Here is a 15,556-nt window from a genome sequence, read left to right on the forward strand (position 1 = left end):
GAAATACACAAAAACACCACCAAGAGCACTGTCCCAAAGTAAATGAAGATTCTACCAGTTTAGAGATCAGAGACTACCCTCATCTGTAAGTAGAAACAGACTAGCAATGCCTCTTACCTATCTTCCTGTGAATTCTTTCCAGATCGCCTCTTATTTTTAGCTTCTCGGGGAGATGATCGAATTTTCTTAGCTGGAGGGCCTGAATCTCTTCCATAATCTTCATCTAAACAGATTATGAAGATAAAATTTATTTATGAAGATAAAAATTTTCAAATTCAATGAACTATATTATGATTTTTACATATCAAAAATACCACAGTATTTACTGAGATAATTCTCTCAAGCTGTTTAAAAGCTAAGAAGGCAGAATGTCCTAAATAATTTTCTTTCATTACAAAAACAAAATTCTTTTCCACTCTAGTTCCACCTTGTCTCAATCATTTTTATTTTTGCCTACTGCTTTCCAGTCCTCATGTGTATACTTTAATATACTCACAGTCAAATATCTCTTATTTTATATTTTAGCCTTTTACTTTGTTAAAGCCTTTAACATGTTTCCACATCTTTGTATTTATTTGGAAACTATTATGGTAACATGGTTATATTATAAGCATTTTAGAATGTAAAGAACCCACAATCCTACAATCCTAACACAATTACTGTTATCAAGCAAATTACTTTTAAGCTAAAGTATTATATATAGCACACTCTGACACTTGAAGAAAACACCCTCAATTTAAAAAGTGCCATAAAACCTTAAAAAGTGACTATTTCCAAAACTGTTCACTAGACCATTATATACACTTGTGAGGACTGAGAACAGTGTGAAGCTTCAGCAATTATTAAATGGTTGAATAATTATAAATTATGGAATACCACACAACCACTAACAAGCATAAACTTTTCATAACACAAGAGAGCTAAGTAGGGGCAGCTGGGAGAGGCACAGAATCCAAAATTCTACAGAAAGATGTCAACTATATTTTTAAAAGGAAACAAAAAGACCAAAGCCTTTTTAAACAAAAAGGTTACTTGAGGGCTAAGGGACCTTGAATAATATTTCTGTCTCAGTTTCCTTATCTGTAAAATGGAAATAACAATACTTATAACCCCATTTTAACAGGACTGAGCTAAGGATTAAATGAGTAAACAAATATATTTAGCAAGTATTGCCTCTGGGAAGTTGGGTTATGTTCTTTTTTAATTCTTCTTTATACAATGCTGTATTTCCTACATTTCCCCAAAGCATATAATATTATCTTTATAAAGTAAAATTAGATTAAAGAAAAAAGAACAGTAAACACATCTTGAAAATGAGAGTAAGGACATATTCTAAAGAAACCTTTTATGGCTAAGATTTACAATACACTAGCCTCTCTATAGTTAGTTCACAAATCAAAGGTGTTTCACAAAATACTCTCATCTTACTTCATCATGCAAAATACATACATGCTCCCTATTACAAAGTATGAGTTTTACTGTGATTATAGCAGGAGATATATTAATAAACAATGTATAAGAATTATTGCACATTTAAACTTTAGAGTCCAAAACTAGGTAAGAAAAAAAATTATTGAAGTGTTTATTATCAATGATTTACCAAGGAAAAAGTAAAATCCATGCAGGTTCAACATTTGTTTTGAGTGACACAGACTGATGTAATTTATATACGTCAAAATAGTCTAAAATTTAAAAATTACTTCAAAAGAATAAAAAACAGTGTAAATATGCTGGGTATTCTTCCACTAATCAGTTCAATGTACTACTTACTGAAATCATAAAACTTACCAGCATCATCGGATTCCTGAAACTGTGAATAATCAACGACCTTCCTATTTCTGTAAAAAGAAAAGACTCTAATCAAGATCATAAAAATATAGGACTTTTCTAAGATACTAGAACACTCATTTCTATTTCATAAACAGAATTAGAACTAGCTCTCTGAAATTTATTTTTCAAAAAGCTGTCATCTCAGCCAAAAGAATGTCACATTGTGCTATAGGAAAGCGTAGCTTAAAACAAAACTATGTCAAACGACAATTCTTATAATGCTCATCTCAGGGATAGCTCAAATATTATCCTTTCCAACAAAACAACCTCCCAGGAGTACATAAAATGGAGAAATGAGCCATAGTACCATATATTCTTTATATACAGTCTGATACCATATGCACACAAACCAAAACTGTAAATGTTATTTTATTCACACATATTCCTGATAAATAAGGTTACTACTAATTTTTTTTTTTCACAGCAAAGTGTCTTAGCTTTTAAATATAATACAATTAATTATAATATACAAACTATGGTGACTGTAAGTTAAGCTTTACACAGAAGGGAATGGAAGAAACTGATTCATTCAAAAGCTGTTCTTTGGGACTTACCTGGTGGTCCAGTAGTTAAGACTCAGTGCTCCCAATGCAGGGAACTCAGGTTTGATTCCTGGTTAGGGAACTAGATTCCGTATGCTGCAGTTAAGATCTGGCACAGCCAAATATAATAAATATAATAATGAGCCAAATGCTCTTTATTAAAGAGCTCAGCTCCCTTCCCACAGCAGTGAAAGCCTGGATGGAATCCTACCCACTATACCACCAGGAAACTCCCCTAAAGAGCATTTATTAAAGAAACAAATTTATGTATCTACTTGGCTCAGTGATTTTTAAGTCCTTTCAGTTCAGTCGCTCAGTCGCTCTTTGCAACCCCATGGACTGTAGCACTCCAGTCTTCCCTGTCCATCACCAACTCTCGGGGCTTGCTCAAACTCATGTCCATTGAGTCAGTGATGCCATCCAATCATCTCATCCTCTGTCATCCCCTTCTCCTCCTGCCTTCAGTCTTTCCCAGCATCAGGGTCTTTTCCAACAAGTCAGTTCTTTGCATCAGGTTGCCTAAGGACTGGAGTTTCAGCTTCAGCATCAGTCCTTCCAATGAATATTCAGGACTGATTTCCTTTAGGATTGACTGCAGTCCAAGGGACTCTCAAGAGTCTTCTCCAACACCACAGTTCAAAAGCATCAATTCTTTGGCGCTCAGCTTAAAGTACTTAAAAGTACTTTTAAAAGTATTTCTTCCTAGGTAAAGCATCTTTAATATCTCAAACAAATTTAATTCCCATTTTTCTACTTCATATTCTAAACCCAGAAGTTTAAAATTTCTGCCTTGAGAGATATAAGAGCTTCTATGTTAGTATCCAAACTTCTAAATGCCTGGCGTTTAGAAGAACCTTAGATGCACTGTAACTAAGGGGAAATTGAACAAATGAATTGAAAGGACTAAGAGAAACATATCACCAACTACACTTAAATCTAAGCTGAGGACTATTCCTAGTTTTATAGATTAAGATGCTTCCCAGGTTGCTCGGTGGTAAAGAATCCACCTGCTAATGCAGGAGACAGGGGTTCGATTCCTGGGTGGGGAAGATCCCCTGGAGAAGGAAATGGCAACCCACTCCATTATTCTTGCCTAGGAAATCCCATGGACAGAGGAGCCTGGTGGGCTATAGAGTCGGACACAACTTAGTGACTAAATAACAGCACAACAATAGATTAAGACACCATTTAAAAGCAAAAATAGGGCAGTCAGAATTCGAGTACAGGTGTGACGTCTATATAATATGCAAAAATGATGGAGGAGGAGTGAATTCTGAACACATGCTTGGGGCTTAGATGTGCAAGAAGGCATGGCTGCATTTTTTCAAGCTGTGCTGGGTCTCCGTTGCATACAGGTTTTCCTCCACCTGTGGTAAGTGGGGCTTCATGTTGTGGCGCATAGGCGCTAGGACCTTCGGGCTTCGGGAGTCGAGGCTCGCAGGCTCCAGAGCTACGGGCTCAGGAGTTGCAGCCCCCCGCACGGAGTTACTCTGTGGCAAGTGGGACCTTCCCAGACCAGGAATCAAACTCGTGCCTCCTGTGTTGGCAGGTAGGATTTTTACCACTGAGCCACCAGGGAAGCCCTATGGACACACGCTTCATTTAAGAGAGAAAAAGGACTCATAAGGAATTTTGCATTGTTTTTCTTTAGTCTACCAATAATGAATTATCTTCTGACTTTATTGCCTAAATGAGACAAGATGCAAAACCATAAAATATATTGTAACTATGTTTTAAGAAACTGAGTTTATATATTAAAGATACCATTCTATTAGGAAAGTTAATTTAAAAAAACATGACTATTAATTCCACTTATATGAGTTACCTAGTCAAATGCAGAGAGACAAAAAAGTAGAATGGTGGTTGCCAGGGGTGGGGTAGAGGAAGATGGAGAAGTCAATGGTATGTATCGTTTCAGTTTTACAAGAGTTCTAGAGACTGAATGCACAAAAATGTGAACGTATTTAACTACTGAACCGTACGTTTTAAAATGGTTAAGATGGGGCTTTCTTGGTGGCTCAGGGGTACAGAATCCGCCTTTAAATACAGGAGGCCGGGTTCAATCCCTGATGCAGGAAAATCCTACATGTGGCAGAGCAACTAAGTCTGTGCGCCACAATTATCGGGCCCATGTACACAACTTCTGAAGCCTGTGAGCCCTAGAGCCTGTGATCTGCAACCAGAGAAGCCACTGCAGTGAGAAGCCTGAGCATCCCAGCTAGGGAGTAGCTCCCGCTCGCAGCAATGAAGATGCAGCACAGCCAAAAGCAAATACATAAAATTATATAAAAGAATCGGGGGAAAAAAAAGTTAAGATGGTAAATATGCTGCTGCTGCTGCTAAGTCACTTCAGTCGTGTCCAACACTGTGCGACCCCATAGACGGCAGCCCACCAGGCTCCCCCATCCCTGGGATTCTCCAGGCAAGAACACTGGAGTGGGTTGCCATTTCCTTCTCCAATGCATGAAAGTGAAAAGTGAAAGTGAAGTCGTTCAGTCGTGTCTGACCCTCAGCGACCCCATGGACTGCAGCCTTCCAGGCTCCTCTGTCCATGGGATTTTCCAGGCAAGAGTACTGCAGTGGGGAAATATGCTACTTTACCACAATTAAAAAAAACAAAAAATTTTCTTAAAAAAACAAAAACAAAAAAAACACAAAACTATTGGGGAGGTAGTAAATATTCATGTTCTAGCAAAATAGTGATTTTTAATGACAGACACCATGAAAAACAACATTATGAACTCAATGCAAAGATGACCATTTTCTGCATTACTTGGTATCAAGGAAAATGGGACACTGAAGCAGGGGGAAAGGATCTACGAGAGGGAGTTTTAAACCTCAACTTCGCATAATTATGAACAGATTCTGAAACTGCAGGTATAATAATTTTAGCTATCCATGCTGGTGCAATTGCAGCTAAAATGCGGTATAATTTCCAGGGATCAATAGACATATCCTATGGTACTGTATAAAGGCAAGTAATCATAATGGAAAAGGACCACTGTTGTTCTTAAATCATTAAGTTGTGTCTGACTCTCTGCAACCCCATGGACTGTAGCCCGCCAGGCTCCTCTGTCCATGGGGATTCTCCAGGCAAGAATACCGCAGTGGGTAGACATTTTCTTCTCCTCCTTCTTCCTTCTTCATATGAAGAACAACTGAATAAATTGGCATTTTTCTAACTTGCAAAAGAGAAAACACGTTACATTTGGTGGTCAGATTAAGTATGGGTTCAATATAAAGAACTTTCTAACAGCTTGCTAATGATAGTTACACTTCTCTAGTGTATCCCTAGAAACACTCCTTAGAAAGGAATTATGTAGTGATAAATACAGAATCTGCCGAGAGGAATTCCAGGTTCTGGTTCTAGAACTTCAGGCCAATCACTTCTCTGGGCCCCAGTCCCTCAGCTGTTGGAACTGATGACCTAAGTTGCCACACAGATCTAAAAAGCTGCTCTATAAAATTAAACACAATTATCAAAGCTTAATGAAAAACATGACTTTGTCAAATTCAAACAGTCAATGATCCTTTTGGGGACCACACAGCTTAAAACATACTGCTGTAGCATTTGCTTTCTTCACTAATTTGAGCTCTCTGAAGGTAACAGTTATGTCTTATGTCCCCACTGGTGCTACAGAACAGGTAAAAGGTAGGCACTCAAATATTTTCTGAACTTTTTGCTCTTAGGGCCAAATTTTAAGAGCTCTGTTAGAAATCTAATTCTAGAAAATACTCTAGAGGTTAATCATCCAATCTCCTTAAAGTCTGGAGAAGGCAATGGCAACCCACTCCAGTACTCTTGCCTGGAAAATCCCATGGGAGGAGCCTGGTAGGCTGCAGTCCATGGGGTCGCTAAGAGTGAGCGGCTTCACTTTCACTTTTCTCTTTCATGCATTGGAGAAGGAAATGGCAACCCACTCCAATGTTCTTGCCTGGAGAATCCCAGGGACGGGGAGCCTGGTGGGCTGCAATCTATGGGGTTGCACAGAGTCGGACATGACTGAAGCAACTTAGCAGCAGTAGCTCCTTAAAAGTCTTTTTGGATCTCATTTCTTGCCACTTAACAATCAACACCAGGAAGGAACCAAGAATCAGGTTTTTTTTGTTGTTGTTGTTTTTACCACTTGGTCCTGCAGCTTCCTTGCTTGGAATGCTATTCGTATCAGTCTCATTCATATCAGCTACAACATCACCTCTCAACACCTTTAATCCCTTACTGATACTACATAAACCACTAATGTCTGTCTCCCCTTTTAAATGTGAACTTCTTGAGGACAGAGGCTGTCTCTCCTTCACTTAGAACATCAGATTCAAGGAAGGTTTGATGAGTGAATGGATTTGGCCTCTGCAAAGGATTAGGGTGAGAAAGGGCAACAGAAGGGAGGATGTATGTGCCACTGGAGGTTTTAACCTATCAGACTTTTAATCCCACTGCCCTTAACAACAAAAGAAAATTCAGTTTTCTCCAAACTAAAAAACTTTATTTTAGATTTAAGAGATTTGAAAGGGGAATTTCCTGGCAGTCCAGTGCTTAGGACTTGGTACTTTCACTGCAGTGGTCCAGGGTTCAACCTGGCACAGCCAAAAAATTATTTAGTACATTTTTCTCTTTTTGGCCATGCTGCATGGCATGTGGGATCTTAGTTCCTTGATCTAGCCTCCTGCTTTGGCAAGGAAGACCACCAAGGAAGTCCCATATTTTCTATCAATATATTTTTTTCTATCCTAGTTTTCAACACAGGAAAACTACAAACATGTTATGATACCACTGAAAGCAAGGAGTCGTAACCGCTGAAGCAACTTTCAAATGCCAAAACCAACTTTTCAGTGTAAAATGAACATCAAAAACTCAAACTGGGAGGACAATACAAAATTTCTAATACAGACATTGTAAAGCAACGATCCTCCAATTAAAATAAATTAAATTTAAAAATTTCAAGACAGCATAAAAGTTAAAAACATGGATTTTAAAATTGGGTTTAAATCCTGGGTCTCCCAGTTATTTCCCCTCTTTGAACTTCAGTTTTCTCACCTGTAAGACAGAAATAACAACACCTGTCTCTCAAGGTTGCCGTGAGTGCCAGGCACACAATTATCCAATAAATAGCAGCCATTATTTCTTATAAGCACTAACCTGTTTTCTCCAGAATACCACTGCAATCTTGAACCCACCTGATTACACAACGCTCTTGAACTATTTATCTGAACAGCATGATTAAATCACTCCTCTTAAAAACATGGTGTCTGGTTCTAGTATTATTTAGAAAGATTGTGTTCAAGAGTTTGTTGTTCATTTCACTAAAATGCAACGTCAAAATATGTATTTTAACATTATTTCCAACTCTATGATAAAGTTTCCAGTTACCAATTAGGGCAGAGAAAGTAGCAATACTAGCTATTTTAAATTCCACCATTCAAGTTCAATCAATTTCTATCACTCAAATCAAATGGAGTTCCATCTAAACAAGTCTAAAAATTTACACTAGAAAACAGAACTGTAACCCAGTAAGGAAAACAAATGTTTAAAATAGAAACTATAGGAACACAAAAACTTCAATTATGTGCCTGCTCTTATTTTAAAAGCTGATATAATCACTATATTTAGATTCTAAAGGTAACTTGGTTACACATGAACCAATTCCTGGATGACCACCAGAGGGCTTTGAGATAAGTCCTCACTTTTGCATTGCTATAAAGTGCAAAAATGAAAGGTAAAGTTGGAAGCTAGACAAAGAACAAGATCCATTTTTGGCACCAAATATGGCTAACTCAAGCAATAGGATTTTTTTTCTTCCTCTCTCTTGATCATCAACTTCCTTCTACTAAATAATGGTAAGTCTACCTCCCAAATTTCTTTCTTATAGCAGCAACCATCTAAGACCAAGTCAATAATATTTGAATAACATTCTAAAGATCAAGTGAAGTGAGTCACTCAGTCGTGCCTGACTCTTTGCGACCCCACGGAATTCTTAAGGCCAGAATACTGGAATGAGTAGCTGTTCCCTTCTCCAGGCAATCTTCCAAACCCAGGGGTTGAACCCAGGTCTCCCACATTGCAGGCGGGCTGTTTACCAACTGAGCTATCAGGGAATGAACAGTACTTCAGAGAAGAAAATTACCACACCTTTGAGATGATCTCAACTAACCCTCTTAACCTTACAGATGAGAAAACAACTAAAACCACAAAATCTGATGCTAATCTGTCACCAACGTTCACACCAAATTCCAGGCAAGGAAGCAGAACTTTAAAACAGAAACACACATTTAATTGTTGATACCTTAAGCTTTACACTACTTAAAGAGCACAAAATCATTTTCTCAAGGAAAACCAGAGGGAACTTATAAACAACTTACATTGTTTAGCTCATTCAAGCGGACTATCCTTCCATTTGTAACCCTGAAGAAATCACACTGCTCTGGTCAATGCAGGGAAGAAGAAACACCTAGCTCATTTTCTAGAATCCAGTTTATCTGAGTTTTGAGGAACCCCAAACAGCTAACACAGCTCTTTTAACTGATCATGTAAGAGGTAAATATCTAGAACAATGTTTCTCAGCCTGTCAGCCACAACCCGTTATTGGGTCCTGAAGTCAATTTACTGAAGGATGCCTGCGAGTGTGCTCAGTCACTTCAGTTGGGTCCAACTCTTTGCAACTCTGTTGACTGTAGCCTGCCAGACTCCTGTGTCCATGGGAGTCTCCAGACAAGAATACTAGAGTGGGTTGCCATGCCCTCCTCCAGGGGATCTCCCTGACCCAAGGATCAAACCCACAACTCCCGTGTCTCCTGCTTTGTACGCAGGTTCTTTACCCATTGAGCCACCTGGGAAGCCATTCAGTTAGTCAATTCAGTAGCTCAGTCGTGTCTCTTTGCAACCCCAAGCACTGTAGCACGCAGGACCTCCCTGTCCATCACCAACTCCTGGAGCTTGCTCAAATTTACATTCATTGAGTCGGTGATGTCATCCAACCAACTCATCCTGTCGTCCCCTTCTCCTTCCACCTTCAGTCTCTCCCAGCATCAGGGTCTTTTCCAATGAGTCAGCTCTTCACATCAGGTGGCCAAAGTATTGGAGCTTCAGCATCAGTCCTTCCAATGAACATTCAGGACTGATTTCCTTTAAGATGGACTGGTTGGATCTCCTTGCAGTCCAAGGGACTCTCAAGAGTCTTCTCCAACACCACAGTTCAGAAGCATCAATTCTTCTGCACTCAGCTTTCTTTATAGTCCAGCTCACATCCATACATGACTATCAGAAAAACCATAGCTTTGACTAAACAGACCTCTGTTGGCAAAGTAATGTCTCTGCTTTTTAATATGCTATCTAGGCTTGTCAAAGCTTTTCTCCCAAGGAACAAATGTCTTAATTTCATGGCTGCAGTCACCATCTGCAGTGATTTTGGAGCCCAAGAAAATAAAGTCTGTCACTGTTTTCATTGTTTCCCCATCTATTTGCCATGAAGTGATGGGACAGGATGCCATGATCTTAGTTTTCTAAATGTTGAGTTTTAAGCCAACTTTTTCACTCTCCTCTTTCATCAAGAGGCTCTTTAGTTTCTCCTTGCTTTCTGCCATAAGGTTGGTGTAATCTGCATATCTGAGATTATTGCTATTTCTCCCAACAATCTTGATTCCAGCTTGTGCTTCATCCAGTCCGGCACTTCGCATGATGTACTCTGCATACAAGTTAAATAAGCAAGGTGACAATATACAGCCTTGATGTACTCCTTTCCCAATTTGGAACCAGTCCGTTGTTCCAAAGTGAAGCCCTTACTGATGTGTAACTACAATTTTATTTTTTTTGCCACACAGGTGGGGGATCTTAGTCCCCCCGACCAGGGGGTGAGCACACTGAGCCTTAACTACTGGACCGCCAGGGAATTCCCTGTAACTAGCTCTTTAAAAGAAAAAGCAGCAAATAGAAAATATCAGAGAAAATTGTACCTAAATAACTGCCAAATGCCTGAAGCTTGTTTCTGTGTTTGTATTCTTACATGTAACAAAATTGCAATGTCAAACCTATTTCTTACAGGAACCTCATCCACTGCTTTAGAATATACAGATTTACAAAGTAGTTTCACTTTTACAAGCAACAGTTATAATCCGTGGCCACGAAAGTGTAACATTTCTTCCTACTTTTAACTCTTTTCGAGAAAATCACTTTTTTAAGCTTACTACTAAGTCGCTTCAGTCGAGTCCGACTCTGTGCAACCCCATAGACAGCAGCCCACCAGGCTCCCCCGTCCCTGGGATTTTCCAGGCAAGAACACTGGAGTGGGTTGCCATTTCCTTAAGCACTCATAAAGCCTATCCAAGGTTAGTGGCCTGTGGGGGTCAGGGGAAAGGGTGATATACCACCAGGTACTGGAATTACTGGACCTGACAGCTAACCCAATCTTACCCAAAACACGTTATCCTATTAACAGATGTACTGTAAGAGCTTGACTGAGGACCTTCATGATCTCCCATGGCTACTAATTTGAAGAAAACTCCATACTGGAAGTTTCCATTGCGGTGAGATCTGCCTCTGAAGTCCACTCACCAATTGTCTTGTCTAGCTCCTGGTATTACCATGGTCTAAATCTAAACTTTCTTCCACAGAGCAGCCCTTAAAATTGATGCGACAGTTTCCACTCTTTCCTTCAAGGCTAAATATGAAAGTTTCTGCTTATCAACAATCACTACCCACTCACCCCTTAAAACTTAGGACATTTTACCTCTTATTTTGTAACTCTCAAGACTATACATGTGCCAAATTTTCTCAGGATGTAAGAAAATTAGTTCATAGAAGCTGAGATACGTAAATTCAATTCAGGGTAATTTCTCACAATTGCTTATCTTTGAGCTTCATGTTCCTTTTGGCTAAGAAATGTTGCTTTAACTGTATCATTCTGCTTTTTACAATTAAATAGAATTCAAAACCAGTCACAAGAAACAAGAAAGCAAAAAATTTTAAATAAAAATTAAAAAATCAAAAAGTTACAGGAAAGAGCTCTCAGTTCTTCAAATGGGAAAAGTAAATTTCTAACTTCTGCACGAGAATAAAGGCATTCTGAATGATGAGCCAGATACATATTAGTTATTACAATTCCCTTCTAAACCTTTTATCAACTTGCTACTATTTCAGTCCAGGTGAATAAATATGAACTGTTATATGGCACTCCTTATTCCCAAAATATATTCAGTTCCTCCATATAGGAAAACATTCCTAACATTAGTGCAAAAACTATGCAGTTAGGAAGAGTAAACCTCAAGCAGGTACATTACCAAGTAGAGTCCTGTCTGCAGCAAGGTCTTGGAAACTTCAGTGGACTCTTCCAGTTGTCTTAACACAACTATCAGGGACAAATCTGTAGCCTAAGAAAGTCAGATTTACTGACTCATTATAATAAAGATGATGGAACATCAGAAGTGTGGAGCATCTAACCAAACAGGAAAACTGAAAAGGATTTGGGGAAGGGTACAATTTAGGTGAAATTTAAATGAATCAGTGTCTTGATGGGTTCAAAGCACAGTAGGACTGTGTGAAAAGGGGTCTTCATCAGGTTTAGACTGTGAAGTGGACCTTGGGTCCTATTTTTTGGCGAAGAAGTTAAGGTAGATGTGAATTTTGTGCGCAGGAAGCCCTTATTTGAGGCTCTAAAGTTGTAAATCAAGGACAGTTCTCTGCATCAAAAGGACAGCTTTTCCTGACAAGTGTGATGTTTCCCTCTAAATGATGCAATATCAAGCAGCAGAGTTTGACAGTCTGATTTAGAGAACTCAGTGGGAAAGCAGTAGTCAAAATATTATTATAAATTATTTATACTTATTATAAATTATTATAAATCTTTCCAGTTGTAGCTTCTGTGGAAGATAGTCCATTATCCCAGTCCAATGAATAGATGGCTGGATTTTTACTTCTCAGTGGAGCTAAGTTTTAGTTTCTTAAGAAATTCACGTTCTGGGTCATTTTATCTTGACAGATGAAATCTTCCTGAAGATCACCTTGCTTTGCAGGTAACTGTACAGGTGCACGGTTCAAAAGATACTAAGAAGCACCTGAAAATATAGCCAGTTGAGACACTCTGGCAACCTGAAGTTTTTCAAACACCTCTGACTATTTAGATACTAGTTACTTTAAAATATGGCAATGCAATTCTGTAACAATCAGTTCTTCCTAGAACCTAGATTGGAATACATTTTTTGAGACAAAACAAAGGGATGCCCCAGTTTGATCAAGTTGTCATGTGCTAGACCAAATGTTTTCTTTTACTGTCTACAACATTGCAGTCTCTATTTCTAGACTCAACAATCCAAGAAGCCACTTCATAATCCAGAATGATATGTTTATTTCCCTTTGCAGCTAAGAATTTAAAAAGGCAAACGAAGTAACACTTCACAGGATACTCAACAACTTCATTAAGTTCAAGTGACTCAAGTTTGCAAACTCTATGTGACTGTGTATCATTAACTCTCAACTTGAGAGAAGCACCATTCACATGGATGTTAACTGGGTCGGTATCCCAGAGCTACACAGAACGGTGGCCTTGTTTTTTATATTTCTGGGGAAAACAGACCAAAAACATAAAACCAATCTCCCTTTATTCCAAATTACTTTCTCCTTATTAATGAGTTGTATTGCTAAATGATTTCAATCACTGAAACTCAACCACTTACCTTAATTTATAACTTTTGTCAAGTTAAATCAACTCCAATTTATTAATCTTAATTCCCTACTAATTGTAGTATACTAATGAGTTTCATAATTGGTGCTGAACCTTTTCAAATGCTATGGTCTTTCTCCCTTGTTTCTGGGACATATTCTACTTGATATTTTTCATACATACTAGATTCAGTTAGCTATGTTTGGCAGTCTTGCATCTATTTGTATATGTAAAATGAGCCCATTAATTTCCTGTGGTGTCCTTTAGGTGGTTTTGGAATCCATTCACTTATTTTGGTCAGGGGAAAAATGCCCCTGACTTACGAACCGTATTCACTTAAAGCCATGTTATTTTCTTCCCACAAAAGCCTCACACTTCAGTGCGTTTTCCTGTACATTCAAGTGTTCTTTTCCTGTAATGAACCTCTTTGCATATTCTCTTATTCTTCCCCTCAAACTCTCCTTTTCTCCACTCACACCCTCCCCAGCTCACTCTAAAGTTGGTCTTGTCCACCAAAGTCCTGCTATGAACTAAACTGCTCCAAAGATGGCAAAGTGTGTTACTACCAGTAATACCCCAAGGCAGTGAGTCACAGAAAAGACCACACTGGCTTTGGATTGGCCACAGTTTCTATTGGAATTTCTGCTTCCTCTTAAAGGTTAGGTCAACTGGGCCAATTATGTAATTATCTAAGTTTCAGCTATCGCACATACAAAATAGGGATAATATATATACTTTGCTTAACGAGTTGTTTCAAGATTTTTATTTTTTCTAAAATTAAAGGTTGAGAAAGGGACTGCACTGTTAAAAGGTCCATTCTCTCATCTATGATCTGGAAATTCAAAAAGTTCTGAAAACCAAGTTTTTTCATAATGTATATGGTGGTAAACATATGAGGGGCAAATGAGAGGATTTTTAGAATTTTAGTGTGAAAATTCCTAGGTTTTACCAGCGATTAATGTTTCATTATAGGAGCACTACCCCAGACTGGTGATGGTACATTATACATACAGTATAGGAACCCTGTTACTTTCTTTTTTTAAAATCTTGTTACCTGCTTAAAACTTTTGAAAATATTGAACTCTCAAACACATATAGTCCTCCAATGGTTTCAAACTAAGGATTGTGGACCTGTAATATATTCGGTGTGTAATCAAATACAATACAAATCTGGAAGAGACTTAAATAAGACTCATGAAGCCTAAATCCACCTTTATTATTATTTCTACACCTTAGCTCCTTGACTGCAAAGTTATCACTTCCAACAGATGGTACTGGACTAAGCTGAAGTTCTAGTTGTTTTTTTTAAAAATGCTTTTAATTAAAACTTATCTCTGCAAGTTAAAGATTGAGTTGGGAAAAAAACACAGATCGCTATTTAAAACAGTTTGGCCATGTATTTCCCCTCAACTATTTTCTATATAAATCTTAACCACCAGTGCATACAGAATGCACTCACCATTAGAGATGACTAGATAAAGTAGCACTTGCCCATCTTCATGCCAAACACTAGGAAAGAAAGAGTGGTACCACAGAATGAATGCCAATATTGTACTCAGAAAATCTCAGTTCAAATACTGGCTCTGTTTGATAGTTCTGTGACATTGAGTAACATACTATTATAACTTATTTGGTCATCTGTTATTTAAAAAAATGTTCTATTACAGGGTGATAAGGATAACACAAGATAAAGTGAAATCCTCTAGTGGAGTACCTGATTCTGTATTTATACTTAGTAAATGTTTATTTGGTAATTTCTCTAAAATCAAACTTAAAACACTTTCTTTTTGGCTGAGCCACACAGCTTGCAGGAGGATCTTAAGTCCCCCAAACAGGGATCAAACCTGGGCCACTGCAGTTAAAGCATCAAGTCCTAAGCACTAGACCACCAGGGAATTCCCAGCGTTGTCTTATTATAGTTTTCACATTAAATATATATATGTTGGGAAATGTTGAGTATTTAAGTGTTGTTACAAAATTAACTCCTCCATTATTCAGGCTTTGCAAGTTATGTGAGATATTTTGGAAGGTAAAGTCTACAAAGTTTCTTTTTAGAGGAAAGTGACATGTAAGTAACAATGTACAGATTCAAGGTTAATAAAAATCACACTTCTTTCACATGCACACACACACACCCTGGACATAGACAGTAAGATGAGATACAAGGAATCAGGCTCATCTAAAACCACATTTATTAGTATATGACACTTTTAAGTATCTTCCTGTGTCTACCTGGGGGCTTTCCAGGTGATGCTAGTGGTAAATAACCGGCTGGCCAATGCAGCAGGAGACGTTAGAGATTTGGGTTTGATCCCTGGGTAGGGAAGATCCCCTGGAGAAGAGAATGGCTGCCTACTCCTGTATTCTTGCCTGGAGAATCCCTTGGACAGAGGAGCTTGGCCAGCTAGAGTCACAGTCGACTTAGCACAGTGTACACTTGGTCCCAAAATCCAAACTACCTAAAATTTTCAGGTTTCTAAGTTTTTCCCTTTAACAGGCCGTTTTGAAACTAATTTCCCTGTAAGAGAGAATGTC

General features: G+C 38.3%; 1 protein-coding gene across 2 annotated transcripts in view; it reads right to left on the reverse strand.

Annotated features, from left to right (window-relative positions):
* The window catches only part of NUCKS1 (nuclear casein kinase and cyclin dependent kinase substrate 1), a 31,994-nt gene that overhangs the window by 12,852 nt on the left and 3,586 nt on the right, over window positions 1-15,556 (reverse strand). For both annotated transcript variants that reach the window (XM_061382012.1, XM_061382013.1), the window contains exons 2-3: window positions 1,789-1,838; window positions 118-223 (exon numbers count right to left, since the gene is read on the reverse strand). In XM_061382012.1, the coding sequence (XP_061237996.1) occupies window positions 118-223; window positions 1,789-1,838 (156 nt within the window). The remainder of the gene's footprint in view (window positions 1-117; window positions 224-1,788; window positions 1,839-15,556) is intronic.

This window comes from Bos javanicus, chromosome 16 (genome assembly GCF_032452875.1).
Source record: "Bos javanicus breed banteng chromosome 16, ARS-OSU_banteng_1.0, whole genome shotgun sequence".
NCBI classification, from domain to species: domain Eukaryota; kingdom Metazoa; phylum Chordata; class Mammalia; order Artiodactyla; family Bovidae; genus Bos; species Bos javanicus.